Below are 20,657 nucleotides of genomic sequence, written 5' to 3'. Positions count from 1 at the left end.
CCAAGAAAACAGATAACAGATCATCAGAGTTGGAAGGGACCTTGTAGATCATCTAGTCCCATCCCCCCCCCCCCAAGTTGCAGACCCTACACCATTTCTGACAAATGGCAGTCCAATCTCTTCTTGAAAGTCTCAAGTGATGATGCTCCCACAACTTCCACAGGGAAAGCTGGTCTATTGTTTGATTGTTACCACTGTCAGAAAATGTCTCCTTATTTCCCCGTTAAATCTCTCCTTGTTCAGTTTCCATCCATTATTCCTTGTCTGGCCTTCAGGTGCTTTGGAAATAGCTTGACCCCTTCCTCTCTGTGGCAGCCCCTCAAATACTGGAAGACTGCTATCAACTCTCCCCTCTTCACTAGACTAGCCATGCCCAGTTGCTGTAACCGTTCGTTTTAGTCTCCAGTCCCCTAATCATCCTGGTTGCTCTTCTCTGTACTTTTTCTAGAGTCTCAACATCTTTTTCATAGTGTGGTGACCAAAACTGTTTGCAATACTCTAGGTGTGGTCTTATTAAGGCTTTATAGAGTGGTATTAGTACCTCACTTGATCTTTATTTTATTTATTTATTTTTGTTAACTGCTTACAAGATAATAGGTACAAGTAAAAACACAGTTATGAATAAATGGATACATATAAGAAAAAATAAATAAATAAAAGAAACAAGGACAGTAGGCACGTTGGTGCCCCTACAGATCTCTTAGGAAAGGGGTCAGGTCAATAGTAGACAGTCTCAGGTTAAAGTTTTTGGGGTTTGGGGAAGAAACCAGAGAGTCAGGCAGAGTATTCCAGACATTGATGACTCTGTTGCTGAAGTCGTATTTCCTGCAATCAAGTTTTGTGTGATTAACCTTGAGTTTGTATCTATTGTTTGCTCTTGTGTTGTTATGGTTGAAGATGAAGTATTCATTGTAATGTATGATTTTATATACTATACTTAGATCGGACCGAAGGCGGCGTAGTTCTAGCTTTTCTACATGTAGAAAACCTATCCAGACCTATCGAGAGGAATTGTATTCCTCTGTTAATGACCCCAAAAAAAAAACACAAGGAGTCAAACCTAACTTGAAGGAGACTTTGTAAATCTTCCAACCACCAGAAAATTGCAGGCGTCGCTTTTAAAGCGTGCTGCACCAGTGGAGTTTGATTTATAAAATAGGCAGCAGCCGACGCGTTTCAGCCTAGTTGCTTCTCTGCTTCCTACACCGTGAAGGAAGCCAAACAGCCCGACTTGCGCCTGATTTCTGCTCCGGTTCTTCAACTCACCTTCCAGCAGCCGCTTCAACCCTGGGAAGAGCAGGAGAGCCCCCTATACCGCCACCATACTCACATTGGCTGAGCCGGAAGAAGTCCTTCTACCCTCTTTCTCGTCTTCTCCAGCGTCCTCTCTACCAAATCAGTACTTTACGGTTTCCACTCCTTTCAGCTACCGATGCCGCCTCTTCGCTGACACAGTTCCCCCGTCGCCAGCTTTACTGACCTTTATCGCCCTCTAGCGACAGACAGTGTTTTCTCTCCGTTTTGTATTTATATTAGATTTAAAAAGTGTATTATTTTAAAAAAAGGAACGTATCAATCAAAGAGTGACTTTTATACCGTTTTGCGTGCACATCTGCATTACCAACCTTTTTACAATGTTTTGAAGTGCTTTTGGGAAACATTTCTCTTACCATATTTAGAAAGAGTTACCGGCTCTTTCTAAGCTGCCTTTCTCTTGGTTTTGCTGTGTATGTCTCTCTCTGTTTGAGTTAAGCAAGACTTCTTTTTCAAGGGAATTTATAGAAGCACAAGACATTTAGCATTTACCAGACTTAAAATCTCATCCAGGAGCAAATCTGGCTTGGTGGGAACATCAGCTTTAAGACATATAAACAACAATCTCTCATCCCTTGATTGGCAATTTCTATTCTCTGGATGCAATACTGTTGAAGACCATTACAACATATTTTTACTTGAAGTCAAGAGTCATCAAACTATATGTACCATTAACAACTCCCAAAACCAGAAAAAAACAAATTACCCAAAACAATAAGGAAGCTTCAATCCAAAAAGAAATCACTTTGGCGGAAAAACAAATCTGGTCACGTTGCCAACTTCAAAAGCCAGTACAAAAATTTATGCCACCAGATAAAAACTGAATGCACCAATTATCACGTTAAACAAAAGGAAAACCTTCTATGCACCAATTCTACCCGCCCTTTCTACAATTTTATAAACAACAAACTAAAAGACTCAAGGTCCATCCCACCCCTGAAAGGACCTAATGGTAAAAACTGCAACGAGGACAGCATTAAAGCCAACATCTTTAACACATTCTTCGGCTCAGTATTTGTAAACAGCAATGGATCATGCCCGGTATTTCCTAATCGAACCACAACTACAATGATCTAATACATATTGATTTTACAGAAGACAATGTTGAAAAAGCACTACGCAATCTAAAACCATCTCTATCTATTGGACTGTGCCTACTTCCTAAAAAAGCTATCCATTGCCATGGTCGAACCTCTAAGCATAATCTTTGAAAAATCTTTCAGGACCAGCTCCTTGCCAAAACTATGGTCACAAGCCACAGCCATCCCCATCTTCAAAAAGGGAGACCCCAGCCTAGTTGAAAATTACAGACCAATCTCTTTATGCTGCATCACCTGTAAAGTCATGGAATCAATTATTAACCAATCCATCATCCTCCATTTAGAAACAAACAACCTACTCTCTAATAAACAATTTGGTTTCAGGAAAAAAACATATGGACTACACAACTCAATCAGGGCAAAGCAATAGACTTCTGTAAAGCCTTTGATTCAGTGGTACACGACAAACTACTCCTAAAACTAAAATCTTACGGTATCTCTGGACACCTGCCTAACTGGATAGAAGCATTCCTGTCAAACAGACAACAAATGGTCAAAATTGGGAGCATCCTATCAAATTCTGTACCTGTCAACAGTGGTGTCCTCCAAGGCACTGTTCTAGGACCAACTCTTTTCATACTCTACATAAATGACCTCTGTGATCATATCAAGAGCAACTGGGTTCTCTTCGCTGACGATGTAAAGCTATTCAACATCACTCACAGTAACAGAAGAGAGTTGCTAAGAAATCAGATAATGGCTGTTTCAAACCTCCTTCAGGGCTAAATATGTTGCGGTCCATCAAACCAAAAATAAGCATTGTTCTGAATCTCTTCATTTTTGCCTCTTTTTCCCATCTGAAATCTCTGGAAATTAGTGCAATTACAGACAGAAAATGTTCCCATGTGACGTTTTTCCTCCCTTATTCCTGATCTCAGTTGGTGAAGTGGGTTCCATGAAGTCCCTTCGGTTAGATTGGCAATGTGAAACAGCACTATTGTGTCCTCCTATCACACCCCTGCCTAGTTTTCTTTTCAGCTTTGGGCATATCTAATTCCATCAGCAGAAAAAGGGAATGCCTTCCTAATCTGCACATATTGCAGTTGTGGATTAGTGCATGCAAGTTTCTTTTACTGTTGCAGTAATTCATTCTCTCTCTCTCTCTCTCTCTCCCTCCCCACTTTGGCGGGGTCCCCGCCCCAATCGCCCCCTCCCCAGCAGCGGCTGCAGCGAAGGGGTTAAACGCAGAGAGCTTTCCTCTTGCGCCTAGAGAGGAGGCAGGAAAGCGGCGGGGGTGGGGAGGGGGTTGGGAGCCCAGTTTCCTGCCCCCCCCGCCCCCTCTCCCCCTTTTCCTGGTCTCCAGACATCTCTTACGCCCGGGCTGCGGGGATCCCTTCGTGGGGAGGGGCGCGCAAGGAGCGCCAGGTGGGCAAGGACCAGGCTTGCAAGAGGAGGAGGAGGAGGAGGAGGAGTGGGCATCATCCCCAGGGCAGGAAGGAAGCGGGAGAAGCGTGGAGGTGGTCTTTTTACAGCGGCTCCCCTTCCCTTCTCAGTCCTCTCCTTTGCTTGCAAAGTTTTCTGCTCCCTGCCGGCTGCTGCTTGCGCGGCGGCGAGGGGCGCTCAAGAGGCGCCAGGTGGGCAAAGGACACTGCAAGAGGAGGATTGGACCAGGAGGGGAGGAGGGAGAGGAGACAGGGGAGGGGGATAATCCCCAGGTGCAGAAAGGGAGGGAGATTCCTGTAGGGAGGGGAGAAGCGCGGAGGTGGCCTTTTTACAGCTTGTCCCCTTCCCTTCTGAATTCTCCCGTCTTTACTTGCAGCCACTGCGCCTCCGCTGGACTCAGAACCCCTTGAAATCTTTCCTTCAAGCCTCCTTCCTTCCCCTCAGCCCAAGATCTTGGTGCAGCCCCAGCTACCAGCGTGTGGCTTCCTAGTGTTGCCGTTCCCACGTTCCCGGGCTGCAGGTGGTGCAGGATCGGGTCCCCAAAGTAATCTGCCGCCCAGATTCCCTTTCTGGTGACTGCAGCCTCTCTCTTTATCTCTGCCCCACTAATTGAACATCTGGGTGGAAGTTTTCAATTTTACTCCAGTCCACAATTAAGCCTGAAATTTCTGTTGCTAAGTGAGACATTTATTAAGTGAGTTTTCCTCCCCTTTTACAACCATAATTGTTAAGTGAATCACTGCAGTTGTTAAGTTTAGTAACACGGGTTGTTAAGTGAATCTGGCTTCCCCATTGACCTTGCTTGTCAGAACGGGATCACATGACTACGGGATACTGCAACCATCATAAATCTGAGTCAATTGCCAAGCAGCTGAGATTTTGATCTCGTGAACATGGGGATGTGGCAATGGTCGTAAGTGTGAAAAGTGGTCATAAGTCCCTTTTTCAGTGCTATTGTAACTTTGAACAGTCACTAAATGAACTGTTGTAAATCAAAGACTATTGCTTTTATGGATGGTGTAATTTGCACTGGAGAAGAAACGTCCTGCCACTATTACAACCCCTAAAATACGGAAAACTTTCTGACAGCTTTTAGAAAGAAAGGACTCTTGGAGGCAGGTTTTATTCTGAATGGCATCTGGGTTTCTTCCTTGCCGGTGTCCTCTTCAGAAATTTGTTTGACTTCCTGATTTAATGTACAGTTCCAAGATTTCGTAGCCACCTCTATGTGCCATCTCAACATGTGCGCTCCTGTTTAATTTCCCAAGGCCTGTGAAATGTCGAGCAGTATTTTAACAGGGTGAATTTAAAAGCAGGGATTGTATTAAATTTACTCTAAAGTCAGGGCAGTTTCAGCAGGCAATTCTCAGAATCCGTGGGGCCTTTCAGCATGCAGAGGCAAAAATCTATTTCAAATATTAAAACCTGACTTTTTCCTAAAATACTTATTACCTTTATTGTCAGAGAACAAGATGTGGACAAGGAGATTGGCTGAGCCTCCCTTCGTGCATGCCCCACCCCAACACAACTCACAGTGAGGACAGAAGTCCCTAACCCAGTCCCAATCTTATATGATCCTGTTATACAACATGCTGGCCCCGCAAGTCTATCCTACTATGTTGACATGAAGTTATTTTCCGTTCAGAAGTCTGACAGCCCACGGATAGAAACTGGTCTTCAGCCTGTTGGTGCGGCTGGCTATGCTTCTCTATCTCCCACCCGATGGTAGGAGAGTGAAGAAGTGCTGACTGGGGTGTGAGTCGTCCCTGAGAATTTTCCTCACTCTGCTAAGGCAGCAAACCCCTGCGATGTCATCTAGAGGTGTCAGGGAACAGCCCACGAAGTTTTGTGCTTTGCTTACCACCCTTTGTAATGCCTTTTTATCCGCAGCTGTCAAGCCAGCATACCACACTGTAATGCAATATGTGAGGACGCTTTCTATTGTGGACCGGTAAAAGGGCATCAGTTTGTATTAATATTATGTCTTTAATTGGTCGATTTATATTCCTGTTTTGTACACACAGAGCATCACAGTAGCTTGAATGGATTTCTGCAGAGAGTTTTCCCCATCTATAGCTGAATATGGATGATTTGCCTTATAAGAATCAAGATTTTATTTGGAGATAACTTAATAAGTGAGAATTGCAGTATATTATAGAAAACTCTATAATATTAAGGATTCTCATGCCACCGGAAGATAAATTTAATAACTACATATGCTGTTCTAACCATTAGCTAAATTGAAGCAATTACAGGATCCAGTCTGAGTTGGTCACTGGGACCAGAGGTTTTGGTCTTCCAAGCTTTCGGATTTGTGCTGGAGTCCCTCTTCAGGAAATGTCTCTCTGAGCAGAGAGTGTGCTGTTCTGTGTGTAGTATTTAAAATAGGAATAGGAATAGGAATAGGAATAGAATAGAATAGAATAGAATAGAATAGAATAGAATAGAATAGAATAGAATAGAATAGAATTCTTTATTGGCTAAGTGTGATTGGACACACAAAAATTTGTCTTTATGCAAATACTCTCAGTGTACATAAAGGAAAAGATACATTCGTCAAGGTACAACACTTAGTCATAGGGTATAAATAAACAATCAAATCAATACTAGGAAGTAGTCTATATAAATCGTAAGGTTACAAGTGACAAAGTTACAGTCATACAGTCATAAGTGGGAGGGGATGGGTGATAAGGAGTGATGAGAAGATTAACAGTAATAGTAGTGCAGACTTTATGATGCCTGTTGTATGTGGCTTTTTAGATGTTGATTGGGGTGTGTTGGTGGCTGGCTTTTAAGTCATTGGCTGTCCTTTGCTTGTGCTGCCCAGCCCTTCACCTTCTAAGTACGTGATAGGCTGGTCGGTAAATCAGCACTCCTGTTTGACTGATGAGGGGCCTGTTTCCCCGGCTTCAATCACTTCCCTGGCTGTTTTTGTGCCTGCTTGTCCAACAATGTTAGTAGATGCAAAATTGAATGTGTGTCCTTGTTCATTGCAGTGTGAGGCCACCTATGAGTTTGGCTTTCCTCGTCTGACCACTTGCTTGTGTTTTGGTGCGTGAACTATAAATACCACACACAGAGCAGTACGCAGCTGGAGAGAAGTTCCCTGAAGATGGGCTCCAACACGAAATCTGAAAGTGAGGAAGGCCAAAACCTCTGGTCCCCGGGTGGTCAACCCAGACTGGATCTCGCAACATTATCCTGGGACACATATATTTGCCTTCATTCACGAAATAATTACATTAATTTTATTAATTACATTCAAGTGATACACTCCATCAAATTAACCCGAGCATTAAAGCAGTTCCCCAAGGATTATTAATTTTGAATGCCTGCTGGATTTTCATAATGCTTGTAGAAAATCAACTGGATCCAGATCATCAAGGAACACTGGGGAGAAACAACCCTTTGTGGATCCTTGGCTTCCCTTTTGTACACAAGTAATTATAATAATTTATATTCCTGCCAGGAAGAAAGATGGAGGTACGGGACTTGCCCAGATCCCAGGCAGGAAAGAGAGCGCCAGTGGTGGGAAGAGTTCAAACTGTGGCAACGTGGGATTGTCTGAAGGGTTTCACTACATCTCAGATTAAGCAAGAACCAGAAGAGGGGCTGGACCAGTTGTGTGAGATCCAGAAAAGAGAAGCTCTGAGGGCTCCATATTTGGATGGAAGAAACTCTCCATCTTCTCAGTCCTCAGCAGAGAATAACACTAGGCCGCCTTTTAGCAGAAAGGCCGATCTCCATCAACAGTCCTTCAGAGGAAAAGCTGCACCCGAAACCTTGGTAGGCCCAGGTTGTGTGGAAGATCCCGGATTTTATAAAGGCCTGGATTCCCCAATGGAAGAGAAGGAAGAGTTGGTGAAGGATGCCAGTGTGGCACTACGATGCCAGCGCTTCCGGCAGTTTCGCTTTGAGGAAGCTGAAGGGCCTCAGAAAGTGTTTGGTCAACTCTGGGACCTCTGCTGCCAGTGGCTGAAGCCAGAGCGTCACTCTAAGGAGCAAATCCTGGAGCTGGTGATCTTGGAGCAGTTCCTGATGATCCTGCCGCTGGAAATGCAGAAGTGGGTTCGGGAACAGTGTCCAGAGACGGGGAACAAGGCAGTGGCTTTGGCTGAGGATTTCTTTCGGAGGCTGCCACAAGATGAGCAGAGGGTGAGCATGGATCATTTTCATGTTGGGCACCCTTCTAGAGCTCAGGCTATGCCAAAAATTGAACCCCTAATTAAGTGAGACATTTGTTAAGTGAGTTTGCCCCATTTTGCAACTTTTCTTGTTAAGTGAGTCGTTGCAGCTGTTAAGTTAGTAATATGTTTGTTAAGTGAATCTGGCTTTCCTGTTGACTTTGCTTGTCAGAAGGTGACAAAAGGAGATACGTGGCCCCAGGACACTGCAACCGTCATAAATATGAGTCAGTTGCCAAGGTTTCTGAATTTGATCATGTGACCATTGGAATGGCGCAACAATCAGTATAAAAAATGGTCATAAGTCACTTTTTTCAGTGCTGTTGTAACTTTGAACAGTCACTAAACAAACTATTGTAAGCCAAGGACTACCTGTAGCCTGCCATGGGAGTGTTTTTAATGACAAAAAACTCAGAAGGAATCTGATGATGCGTTTCCATGTAGCACTTTTTATTAAAAGACATCAGCTTTTATTGAACTGCAGCTCATCATTGGATGCTTGGCGTGGTTAAATTTTAATTAGGGTTGAGAGAAAGATTTGGTGATGCAGATGTGGGAAAAAACGGAGCCATGAGAAACTGGTTAAAAGCCTCTTATCAAAGAAGCAATTGTAATAGGTTATAAACCCTGTGTGTATGCTGAGACATAGAAACATAGAAAACTGATGGCGGAAGAAGACTTAGTGGTCCATCAAATCTGTCCTTTGAGTTATTTTTTTATTTTTGTTGGATGACAGACGGGTGTTTATCCCGAGCACGCTTAAACTAAGATTACCGCTACCTCCACTGGCAATTTGTTCCAAGCTTCCACTACTCTTTCTGGGAAGTAATACCTTCGAACACTGCTTGTGAACTTCTCTTCTGTCAGTTTGAGATCATGCCACCATGTCAGTGGTGGTATTCTACCGGTTCGATCCGGTTCAGCCGAACTGGTAGCTCCAAGGATCATCTGAGAGCAAACCTGTTTGTTCTGACGATCAGCTGCTACGTTTGCCCACCCCGGCTCTATTCTCACCTTTATTTGCTGGTTTTCAAACTTGGCTGCTTCGCGCAGCACAGCAGATTGCCGCCTGTCAGCTGTTTTACACACAGGTCTTGCAGCAGAACGTGAGTTACAAATGCACGTGCGCAAAACACGCATGTGGCGCGTGGATGTGCACGCACCCAAACTGATAGGAAAATTTTTTGAAACCCACCACTGCACCCTGTTCTTAATTTTTGCTTCAAATTGAAAACACTGCCTTCTAGAATCTTATTCACTCCTTTAATATGTTTCAGGGTTTCAATCATGTCCTCCTTTGTACTTCCATCTTTCAGGCAATAGCAATAGCGCGTATGCACACAGAATTTTACAGCCCTATCTAAGTGGTTTACAGAGAGAGCATATTGGCCCCCCAACAATCTGGCTCCTCATCGTACTGACCTCGGAAGGATAGAAGACTGAGTCAATCTTCAGCTGGGGAGATTCAAACTGCCAAACTTGACAGCCTGCAGTTGGTAGGATTAGCCTACAGCAGTGGCCCACAACCTTTTTTGTGCCACGGCCCGGTACCGGCATCACAAAATGATCCGCGGCCTGGTACCAGCATCAGCATGCATGGCAAGGCAAGGCGGGTCGAGCGACCAGCCAGCCGTCCCCCGCTTCTCCCCGCCACCTTCAACTCCTCGTTTGTACCTTTTTTGTGCTTTTTTGTACTTTCTTAATCTCCTGCGCCATCGGGACGGCTCTTCGTTCGAAGCCGCCCCCGCCCCCCCCCTTCGATGAAACTAAGGCATGAGGATTCCTTCAGGACCCAAATGCCGCTTTCCAATCGGAAAAGCTCACCCGGAAGCACTTTCTTGTCAAAACAAGATGGCGGCACCCAGCAAACCGGCGGCTCGGTAGAAAATGATCCACAGACTGGTACCGATCCGGGGCCCAGTGGTTGGGGACTCCTGGCCTACAGTATTCCATTCTAACCACTGAGCCACCACAGCTCTTCAGACAGTACATATTTAGGTCCTCCAAGCTCTGCTGATATGTTTTGACCCTCAAATCGTGCACCATTTTTATTGCCTGTTTCTGAACTCACTCAATCTTATCAATATCTTTGTTTAAAGTGTGTCCTTTTGAGATGGCTGGAACCTTTTGCTTATGTAAGTTCAGCAAAATCTCAGTCTGCGGTGCTGTTAAAGAGAGGCCTGAACACATAGAGTCAGTTTCTAGCACATTACAATAATTAAGATACCTGTAACCTAGACTGCGTTTGTACAACCAAGCTGAATTCCTCAGCTTCTTCTCATCATAAATTTAAATTTTCAATTTCAATCCTACAGGATTTGAACCACTTTATGACTCTGATGATGTCAATTGCAGTTTACAAAAGTGTCATCTTTTTAATTAATTGGCTGCATTAATATCTGCCCCCAGTCCTAAATTTGATGAAAGTACAACATTTCTTTATGCACAATGAAGAAATTACAATGGCTAAATGGGATCCATTTTAACTGGCATTCTTCTCAGATTCTGAGATGGTCTTCTCCCATCATCGCCAGTCTGAGATACTAAAATTAAGACATTTTAAACGTGTTCTGGACAACTACAGCTTAGTTGTGTCACATCATTGATTCCTGAACCCCAGTGGGTTTGTAGTCTTTGAAAATTACATAAGAACTGTGGTGCAAGCTACTTCTGCTGATTGCCAGCTGACTGCAATTTGGCAAATCGAATCTTACCAGACTCAAGGTTGGCTCAGCCTTCCATCTTTCCGAGGTCAGTAAAATGAGGACCCAGATTGTTATTGGGGGCAATATGCTGACTCTGTAAACCGCTTAGAGAGGGCTATAAAGCACTGTGAAGTGATATATAAGTCTAAGTGCTATTGCTATTTTGCAGAGTTTGGGAAGGGCTGAAATGAATCTCCAGTCGATTCTGGTTTGTGTACCAGCTGTTGGCTGATGTTGAGAAGATGTGTCCCAATTGTCTCCTTAGACATCTTCATGTTTCTCACACCCAGGAAGATCTGGAGGACTTTCCTGATAAACCTTCCAATTCCGAACTGGATCCGTTGGATATTGTGAAAGTTGAGGTCCCCATGGATGGAGACAGTGAGTAGAGCAAAATGCTTTGAAAAACCCGGGGGTAAAATCTGGTCAGCGCAGGTAGAACGTGGTTGATCAATCTGAAACTACGTCCTGATCATGGCCTTTGAGATACTGGAAGGCGTCTGTTACCACAAATCTACAAGAATTGCTGGTCCCAATTGTGGTCACTAAGCGAGGACTACCCACATTCATTCCTCACCACCTTGTGGTCTTATTCTTCCTGTGATTGATGGGGAGGAGACCAATGGGCAGTAGGGAGTCTCTCTGGATGGCTTTCCTATTAGAGAGCTGGTGGGCTGCATGGGGAAGGTGCGGTTGCTGGACTAGGAGCGGGGGCACCCACGTTCCAGCCTCTCCTCAGCCATGAAAGGTCCCTCAGGCTCATTCCTACTTGACAGACCAAACCAAAGAAATCAACACCACTGGAAGACTCTTAACACGGTTGTAAGTGCAAGTACCAATTGTAAGTCACTTTTTTCAATGCTGTTTTAAATTCAAACAGTTACTAAGTGAATGGTTATAAGACATTCACAGGAAGCTAAATTTAACCTGAGTGGCCAAAGGGGGAAGGATCAGACTGGAATTTCAGGATACAGAATAACAGAGTTGGGAGGAACCTTGGAGGCCTTCTAGTCTAACCCCATGCTCAACCAGGAGACCCTGTACTGTTTTAGACAAGTGGCTGTGCAGTCTCTTCTTAAAATTCTCTAGCGGTGGAGCGGAGAGAACATAGTTGCCAGGATGATCTAGTAGATAGGCATAAATGATAAGGAGGTCACCCAGATGGGATTATCAAAAATATTTTAACATACTGAAATTTACATGTTGACTTGTTCTTTCTATACCTTTGTGGCATAGTTAGCCAACTGTATGTTCAGGTTCAGTTCAGGGCTGCTCAGGAAGCTGCCAATATGCACTATAATATTTTGCATGCTTAATAATTGAATTATTGCAATCGTCCAAGTGATGCAGTTGCTTTAGGTGAGGCAGGGTTTGCCCAAAACATTCTCCTTCTGTTTCTTTATGCATCTCCCTAGATTGTTAGGGAACAATCAGATTGGTCATCCCAAAGGTGCTTTTTCGGGAGGCAAGTGGACTTCCTTCTTTTTTCTTTTGAAGATGTTTCACTTCTCATCCAAGAAGCTTCTTCAGCTCTGACAGGATATTGGAGAATGGGAGGATTTATATTCCTTGCAGACAGAAGGTAATTTGCATCCTTTTAAAGGATCGTTGAAACACTTGGAGGTCTATCTGTGTTCTCAGGGTCACCTGAGTAGGGCTCCTGGCTCCTATAGTCTGCAATTTTTTCTCTGGAAATCCCTTCCTACTCCCACACCATTCAAAGGTTGTTTATCCCAAATTGTATAGCTTAAAGTGTCAGGGTGCCAAGTAACATACTGTTAGCAAATAAAACTTCAAGGCTGGTAATTTCCTCAAAGAATAGTTTTATTTGATATGTCATATTGGCACAGGCTAGTGAAAACGGACTGAATATTCCCACGGATTTCACCTAATTAAAAGTGAAAATTTGTCACTTTCTCAAAAGAATCAGTTACAGCCCAGTTGCTAGGTGATTCCAGGCCCCTCCTTCTGAGCACCTGTAGGAATGTCCTTGGTTCCCACAAGAAAGCATTTTGTTTTGGCTACAGCACCCAACTATTCCCTCCTCCCTAACCCTCTTCTACGGTGTGTCGGCACTGAAATCCCAAAACGGCCTCAGTCAGGCCAGCTTCAGGGCTGACAGGCGCCCCCCCTTGAAAAGGAGTTCCTGGAAGAAGACAAGAAAGAACACAAAAAGATGATTAAACACATGCTAACTTCCTCTTCCTCCCCCTGGGGGCTTCTGTGGCTTGTATTTGTCATGGATCTGCTTGACCAATTTGTCTGCCTTCATATCCCACAGGGTGTTAATCCCAAATTGTATAGCTTAAAGCTTCTTGGATGAGAAGCGAATTATCTTCAAAGAAAAAACAAGAAGATCCAGTTGCTTCTTTAAAAAGCACCTTTGGGACAACCATGACCTGGATGACTGAGAATTCATACAGACTTTTAATCAGATTGTTTTTATTGATATTTGAGATGACCACAAAAGTCACATAAAATTGGGATGCAGGTCAAGAGTTTGTCTCTGATGTGCTTCTCCACTTTAGCAAGCGAGAAAGTGGCAGCCCTTAGATGCCCTTCCTGGGCTGGGGCGTTAAGGAAGGAGAAGCCTGGAGGGTCCATGGATGGGAGGCAAATTGGGAAGAAAAGATCTGAAAGTTAGATTGTGCAGGGGGAGAAAAAGTGCTCCGAAAAAGGAAGTGACAATTACAAGCAGCTCTTGACTTACGCTCACAATAGAGCCCCAAAGTTATGTTGTTAAGCAAGACAGTTCTTAAGTGTGGTTTGCCCTATTTTACCACTTTTCTGGTCAAACGTATTAACTGAATCACTGCTGTTGTTAAATTAGTCACACTGTCGCTAAGTGAATCCATCTCTCCCACTGACTTTGCTTCTCAGAAGATCGCAAAAGGGGATCGCGTAACCCTGGGACGCTGCAATCGTCATAAATGTGAGTTAGCTGCCAAGCATCCAAATATAAATGACGTGATCATGGGGAGGATACAACAGTCATAAGTCACTTTTCCCAGTACCATTGTAACTTCGAACAGTCACTAAATGAACTGCTGTAAGCTGAGGTCTACCTGTAGTTTCTGTGTTGCTGTCAAGACACCTGTAAGCGAGTAATCCATGAAGTCAGTGGACACTGAGTGCCACTCCGAAGAGATTGGAGTTGAATTTTTGTGCAGCATAATTGACATCCTCCTAACTTGCTTGTTCTTCTAGGAAGCTCCGACCATCCACAGTACTTCCTTGGAGAAGGGACAGACTTGCCCAAGGGGATGGAGAGCAGCAGGAGGATGAAGGCCACTTTTGACTCTCCTCCAAGGAGCCAGAAAGTCCCACTGAAGGAAAAACTGCACAAATGCCAATACTGTGGGAAGCTCTCTGACTGCCGCGCCCACCTGATTATTCACGAGCAAACCCACACAGGGGAGAAACCCCACAAATGCTCAGCCTGTGGGAAAAGCTTCACCCGGAAGGAATCTCTGATTATCCACAAGAGGTTCCATACAGGGGAGAAGCCCTACAAATGCTCGTTGTGTGGCAAAACCTTCCGTGATAAAATCGGCTGCCTCATCCATGAGAGAACTCACACTGGGGAGAAGCCATACAAATGCTCCGAGTGCGGGAAGAGCTTTGGCACTCGTTGTAATCTCCTGAGGCACCGGAGAGTTCACACAGGCGAGAAACCTTACCGTTGCTCTGATTGCGGTCAGAGTTTCCGGTACAGACCACAGTTAGTGATCCACGAAGGAACCCACAAGGAGGAGAAGCCTTATAAATGTGCAGACTGTGGAGAAACCTTCAGTCAGACGCGGCATCTGGTGATCCATAAGTGGACTCATACGGGAGAGAGGCCTCACCAATGCGCTGTCTGCAGTAAAAGTTTCAATCAAAAGTCGGACCTTATCACACACACCAGGACCCACACTGGGGAGAAGCCATATGTCTGCTCCGATTGTGGGAAGAGTTTCATTTCAAGTTGCCAGCTGAGGAAGCATGAGAGAATTCACACCGGGGAGAAACCGTACCAGTGCGCAGAGTGCGGGAAACGCTTCACTTACAGTTCTCACCTCACCACGCACAAGCGGACGCACACGGGCGAGAAACCTTACCAGTGCCTGGATTGTGGGAAATGTTTCATTTCTAGTTCTCACTTCACCGCCCATAAAAGGACGCATACTGGCGAGAAGCCGTACCAGTGTACCTACTGCGGGAATAGTTTCATTCAGCGATCTCAGCTTGCCAAACATGAGAGGTCGCACACGGGAGAGAAGCCCTATATGTGTTCTGAATGTGGGCAGAGCTTCCGGTGGAGCCAAGGGCTGAAAAAGCACATGCGGACTCACACTGGCGAGAAGCCGTATGGGTGCTCCGTGTGTGAGAAAACATTCTCCAGTTCCTTTAATCTGTCCAGGCATCAGAAAATCCATGTGAGGGGGAAGCTATAATGTGGCGCTTTTACACAAAAGATGGTAGGGCGATCAGAATAGCTTGATACAGGTAGTCCTTTTCAACTCGAAAAAGGGGACTTACAACCTGGATTCGCAGTTGTGACGGTTAGACCCCCTCCACAGTCATGTGACAAAAATTTGGGGTACCTGGCAACTGACTCTTTGCAGTATCCCACGGTCATGTGACCACATTTTTGCAATGGTTGTTGCAGAAAATCAGCTCTTGGCAAAACTGCACCCATAGGAAACCATCAGTTTGTTTAAGAACCATGGTGTTTACGTAATGATGGCTTAATCTGATTATTCAATTAATGACTACCATGAAAGGATTCATAATATTGGATTGGTATTGTTCTATGACTATTGTGACATGACTGTAATGGGCAGGCTCTGAGCCAGGGGTGCGTGGTGGTTAGAATGCAGCACTGCAGGTTATTTCTGCTGACTGCCAGCTACCTGTAGTTCGGCAATTCGATTCTCCCTTGTTCAAGGTTGACTCGGGCTTCCATTCTTCCAAGGTTGGTAAAATGATGATCCAGATTATTGGGGACAATATGCTGACTCTGTAAACCACTTAGAGAGGGATGCAAAGCGGTGTGTGTGTGTGTGTGTTGTATGTATATGTATATGTGGGTCTTTGGTTATTTGGGTTTTCTCCCGTGTAAGATTGGAAGTAGCTAGGCAATGTTTTGATGAAGTCTCATTCATCATCTTCAGGCTTGTGTCTTCTGCTCTGTGCTTCTCTGAGAAGCCCAACAGAGTCAAAGCCCAACAGAGGGCATAAAACCCAGGGACTCTCAGCATCTCCTCCTTTTCTACCCAGGATCTCCAAGCCATGTAGTCCTGTCCACCATTCAACCATCTTTCCAAGCAGTCGCCGTGTTTCCAGTGTCTTTCTTCCCCACTTGGAACTTATCAGTTTCTATCCATTATGTCCTAAAAGTCCTCAAAATCCTGTCCTTAGAATTTGGGTGGGGGAATGCAAATTTTCATCCCATCAACTGGAGCTGAAGGTGTTTTGTTGGTGAAAAGACCGGTCTGGGTTTCTTAATGGGCACAAAACATCCATCTCTAAAGGCTTCAGACATTTGCTGAAAGCTGTTCAGACCGCTTTCTGACTTTGTTATAAAAAAAAAAAATCCTCTGGGGGAATATAATATTTTGACTCTTTTTGTTCTGCCTTCTGTACAGAGGTAGATTTTGTCCTCTGTACAGATCCAGATGGATAAACTCAACAAAGCATCCATACAAAGTCTTTATTATTGGTTCATCAGGTATCCTCATAACTCACCTTTATGACAAAGTTCTTCTTCATGTCCAATCCTTTGTATATCTGTCTTTGTAGGTAAAAAGATAGTTATCTCTTTATCCCCGTCGCGGTAGAAAGAGCAGCTACCACGAGTCAGTGAGTTCAGGCAAGAGTGAAGAAACCTCCCCCAACCCATCAAGGGGTCAATTTAGTGACCAATCAGGATTACAGATGTGGTCACGTGACATGGATTACATTTCCCAGGATACCTTAACTACATTTACCATGACGCATTCCCTTAAGGGGACAGCTCACAAATCCGAACTAATTATCCAATTCCCATACCACGACTGTGACTTGCAACGTCCTGTCAATTTTGTTTGTCGGAAGCCAATTCTGAAGGTTCCAAATGATGATTCCACGACTGTGGGACACTGCAAGTATCATAATTGCAAGCCAGTGGCACCCCCACAAATAACTGTGAGGGCCAGAAAGGTCTACTTTTTCAGCACCATTGTAAGTGGCAGGTGAGGACTTTCTATAAAACTGAACATCCCAAATGATGCTCGGTAGCTATTATTTAAAAAAATCTTAGGTTAAGCACAGTTGTACCAGGATATTAAATGGAAATCCTGTGTTTGTTTGCTACATAGGGAAGTTTTAAAAAAAAATCATCACAGAAGACAGCAGTGGCATTATCAGTTTCCAAGAAAAAAAAACATGTCCCTAAAATCACAAGTTAACGTACCCTAATACGAAGGAGAACCAGTTTTAAAGCATGCACCATCAATGGAATAAAATCTGGGGAGCAAAAGAATATGTAGTGTAGAAAGTTAGCAACCACTCCTCTCCTAGAAGAATGAAATATTTTGAGAAACATTAAAAAGGCAGAATGTTATATTTCCCTGGAGGGAGAAAGCAGTCCCCACCTTCCTAAATAGCCCACAGCAGATGTCAGCACTTAAGAGAGAGAGAGAGATAGAAAGCAAATACTGTCAACGCATGGCTGAGCAGAGAGAATGGGAGAGCTCTTCCTCCTGGCAGGCAGGGAAGCTGCATGGCTGAGCCTGTGCTGTCTTCCGCCCCATGCGGTGCTGCTCACTTGCCTGGCCAGTGTGTGTCAGAAGAGCGAGAGGCAGGAAAGTTTGCCCAAGTCTTCTCCTCCTTCATGGGCATACATAGAGCATGCAGACATCTCGTGGCGCTCTGCTGCTGCTTGGAAGATGTCCTGCTCTTTAAGGTACTTTGACACGGAGGGGAGGGGGATGATAAAGGGACAGGCAGGGCATCTTTGCTGTGAAGGGAGGCAGAAAAGTCTTCCCCATACACACAGAGAGCACACACACAGTGCCGGGAGGACTTTCTGTGAGGAGATGGTGTGTGGGTGAGCCATGAGTCCTTACGGCGCCGTGAGTTGTGTGCACACTCGGTGTGTGTGTATGCTGGAGAAGGAGGAGAAGACTTGGGCAAATCTTTCTTCCTCCCTTCGCTCCGCTGCTGCTCGGAAGTCAGCCGCCGCAGTCTGTCCTTTTAAGGTACTTCAAGGCATCGGGGAGGAGGGACCATAAAGGGACAGGCAGGGCACAGGAGCTGCAGAAAAGTTCAGTAAGTCTTCGCCTCTTTTTGTCAGCCCAAGGGCGGAAGGGGAGGAAAGGTAAGGTACGTAGGCAATCGCCCTGTCTCTGCAGCATCGGTCATGTGACTGGGTGGGTGTGGCCCAATGTCACTCATGGCAGGGTGCCGCCCCCACCTTGCCATGAGTGATGTCAAGTTCGCTACGCCCACCCAGTTACATGACCCAAGCCATGCCCACAGAACTGGTGATGGTAAATTTTGAATCCCACCCCTGCTCAGATAGATCCAGGGGAGGGATTCTACCAGTTCTGTCCACCTCTGTAGAACCGGTAGTTCCGAAGAGCAGCAGACAGAGAGCATACATACAACCAGTTCTATGTCTGCTGCTGTTTCGGCCCACCCGGCCGCCCGGGCTGTTACCTGACCTTTATTTCCTGATTTTTCAACCGCAGCTGCTTTGCGCGACATAGCTGAGGTTGAAAAAGCAGGGGAAAAGGGCTTTTCCAACCGCTGCGCACTTGCACGCAGCGCTGCTCAGCTGTCCCGGCAGTTCAGCAGGTTGTAAATTGCACTCGCGTGCAAAGCGTGCGTGACGCAGAGCAACAGAACCGGTATAGTTATACCAGCCAGATCCCACCCCTGGATAGATCTGTTCCACCAACAGAGCCTGGAAAGTATAGGGAGCTCTCACGCCAGAGCGCAAGACCTTCTGTTAGGGAGAAAGGAGAGACTGTGTGAAAATGGAATGGAAAAGTGAATGAGAGAGTTGAACGTGGGCAACCAGCTGGAAAGTTACTGAGTGAAGTCCTGTTAGGAGGGGTCCTTATCTCTGGAAAGCACGTAGAGGTCCTCCTGGACTCTCCTGAGTTCGAAAAGTGTGGCAGGAAGAAGGGGTCCTTACCTCAAGGAAGGAAAGCAGAGGTCCTCCCATCTTCCTTGAGTCCAAAAACTGCTGTGGGTTGAAATGTCAGGGAAGGAGGCACCCTTACTCTCTTCAGAGAACAGTAGATTCCTTCCGGACCCCTTTTTGGCCTTCAAACTGACAGCCATATTCCCTTGGTAGGAGGCGTCCTTACTCTGGGAAGGGAACCAGAGTCCTCCCGGACCCTTTTTGTCTGAAAACTGTGATGGGGCGAGTTTCCTTAGGAGACTCGATTTGCCGGAGATCCAGCTATAGCTCAAGGGTTGTGGTATTCTCCCCCTAAGGGGAATTCCTTCATGCCTGGGATGAGAAGCAATTGCCCGCCCAGGCGGGAATGAGGAAGAAGCTCATGTGCAAGTTATGAGAAATGGTCTCTGCTCAGAGACGAAGCTGGAGAACCAATTTGGCTAAATAAAGGTACTTAAAAGAAAATGGAAACCTATAAATAGGAATGTTGGGGGGGTTGTTTGTTAAGTTTGTTCTCCCTCTTCCTTTCTGTCTTCCGTGCAACCATGTTATATTTATTAGGATTTTGCCTTCCTAAGTTGAGTTAACTGAGATGTATGGTGGGAAACCAGGGTGTAAACCCAAGAGTTCTGTTTTCCTCTCCTTTCTCCTTGTTTGCGTGTGTGTTTGTGTGTCTGTTTTTCAGTCTTTGTGTGCCCTTGAAGTAATTGCAACAGTTAAATGTATCTGATCCCTACAGATAAGAATTTTAAATTGTGAGGAAAAAAAAAAGAATGAAAGCAATGGGTTGGTCTGGCCAACAAAATATGGTGAAGAGAACCATTTTTCCTTCCCTCTCTGTACCTTTAAGAACAGCCCAAAGTTATGAGGGAATGTTTTAAGTCCATTTACAGGAAAAGTTTCATTCTTGCATTTACTGTATGTGTTTAAATGGTTTTATCTGTCCATCCTTTTCCTAAGCATGTGAATCCAACTTCTTCTTCCCATCTGTAACGTTACCCATTTGTTGAGACTGGTTTATCGGTTCAATAACTGCAGTACTGATGTTTCTTTTTCAAACCCTGCCTGCAAGCTATCCACACACACACCCCGCCACGCTATCTCAATCTCTTATCCTCCAACAAGCCTTTCCTGGGAGAGTCACCCACAAAGGGAAGAGGGGGCCCTGCAGAAACGACCTGTGGAAGCTGATCACACTGACCCAGGTGCTGCCTCCAGAGGAGACCATCCATTCCAGCCAGGTAATTGGGTTTGGATCCAGCCATCCACTAGAAGTTCATCACAGCAACCAGCGTGGAGCAGACCTTCCCAAGCCTGACTGACTGGCCTTATCACCAAGCCAAGCCTAATAGCACCCAGCAGACATGAAAGGACCCTGAAATGGACTAAAAGACACTTTTCAATCCCCAGAAGACAGCCAGAAAGACTATGGAGGAGGGTGGAAATTCATTGTAAAATTTTCTTTCTTGCCTCACTTACGTTGTAATTTGTTAAATGGATTCATGGGGGAATGACATTTGGGAGCGGTTGGCACAGCATGTTCTGTGTCATCAGGTTTCCCCGGTGGTGTCTCAACATCTAGTTTCGCCACAGCTGATGGCTTGGGTCACCGCTGGGAGGGGGGGATAATGGCATGAATTACCTCCTTGCGGCAGCTGTTCAACTGTGGTTTGCTGGACAAGGCATCAGCGAGTAGGTTCTTCCCTCCCCCTCCGGGATATGTTTTAATTCGAAGTTAAACCATTTGAAGTACCGCGCCCAGCTACGGCCACATCACTGGCATCTCCCTAGACCATGAATGATTGTTCGGTATCAGGGT

At 45.2% G+C, this 20,657-nt stretch overlaps 2 protein-coding genes across 10 annotated transcripts in view; one reads left to right on the top strand and one right to left on the bottom strand.

The window, feature by feature from the left end:
• LOC113454772 (uncharacterized) overlaps positions 1 to 20,657 on the bottom strand; it is a 34,309-nt gene that overhangs the window by 3,775 nt on the left and 9,877 nt on the right. Inside the window, exon 1 of one of the 5 annotated variants that reach the window (XM_087918813.1) lies at positions 1,331 to 1,468. The exons of 2 other annotated variants lie outside the window; for them this stretch is intronic. The gene's annotated coding sequence lies outside the window, so the exon portion shown is untranslated. Of the gene's footprint in view, positions 1 to 1,065; positions 1,222 to 1,266; positions 1,469 to 20,657 lie in introns of those variants that run through there. 2 more of the 5 variants (XM_087918810.1, XM_087918812.1) reach the window with 2 other exon arrangements.
• Positions 3,706 to 19,623, top strand: LOC113452069 (uncharacterized). Of its 5 annotated transcripts, XM_087918805.1 has the most exons (5): positions 3,880 to 3,988; positions 4,174 to 4,341; positions 7,267 to 7,952; positions 10,977 to 11,067; positions 13,894 to 19,623. In XM_087918805.1, exons 3-5 carry the CDS (start codon positions 7,275 to 7,277, stop codon positions 15,120 to 15,122), a joined length of 1,998 nt encoding a protein of 665 aa, XP_087774931.1. In that variant the 5' UTR covers positions 3,880 to 3,988; positions 4,174 to 4,341; positions 7,267 to 7,274; the 3' UTR covers positions 15,123 to 19,623. The 5 variants fall into 5 exon arrangements, with proteins under 5 accessions (XP_087774929.1, XP_087774933.1, XP_087774930.1 ...); XM_087918803.1 differs by lacking the exons at positions 3,880 to 3,988; positions 4,174 to 4,341 and adding an exon at positions 3,706 to 3,779; XM_087918807.1 differs by lacking the exons at positions 3,880 to 3,988; positions 4,174 to 4,341 and adding an exon at positions 3,720 to 3,779 and having other exon boundaries at positions 7,271 to 7,952.

This window comes from Pseudonaja textilis, unplaced genomic scaffold, assembly GCF_049901715.1.
Source record: "Pseudonaja textilis isolate UNSWEBS1 unplaced genomic scaffold, rPseTex1.2 PTEXCTG54, whole genome shotgun sequence".
NCBI classification, from domain to species: domain Eukaryota; kingdom Metazoa; phylum Chordata; class Lepidosauria; order Squamata; family Elapidae; genus Pseudonaja; species Pseudonaja textilis.
The sequence above is the reverse complement of the archived record's forward strand: the minus strand, read 5'-3'. Positions and strand labels throughout refer to the sequence as shown.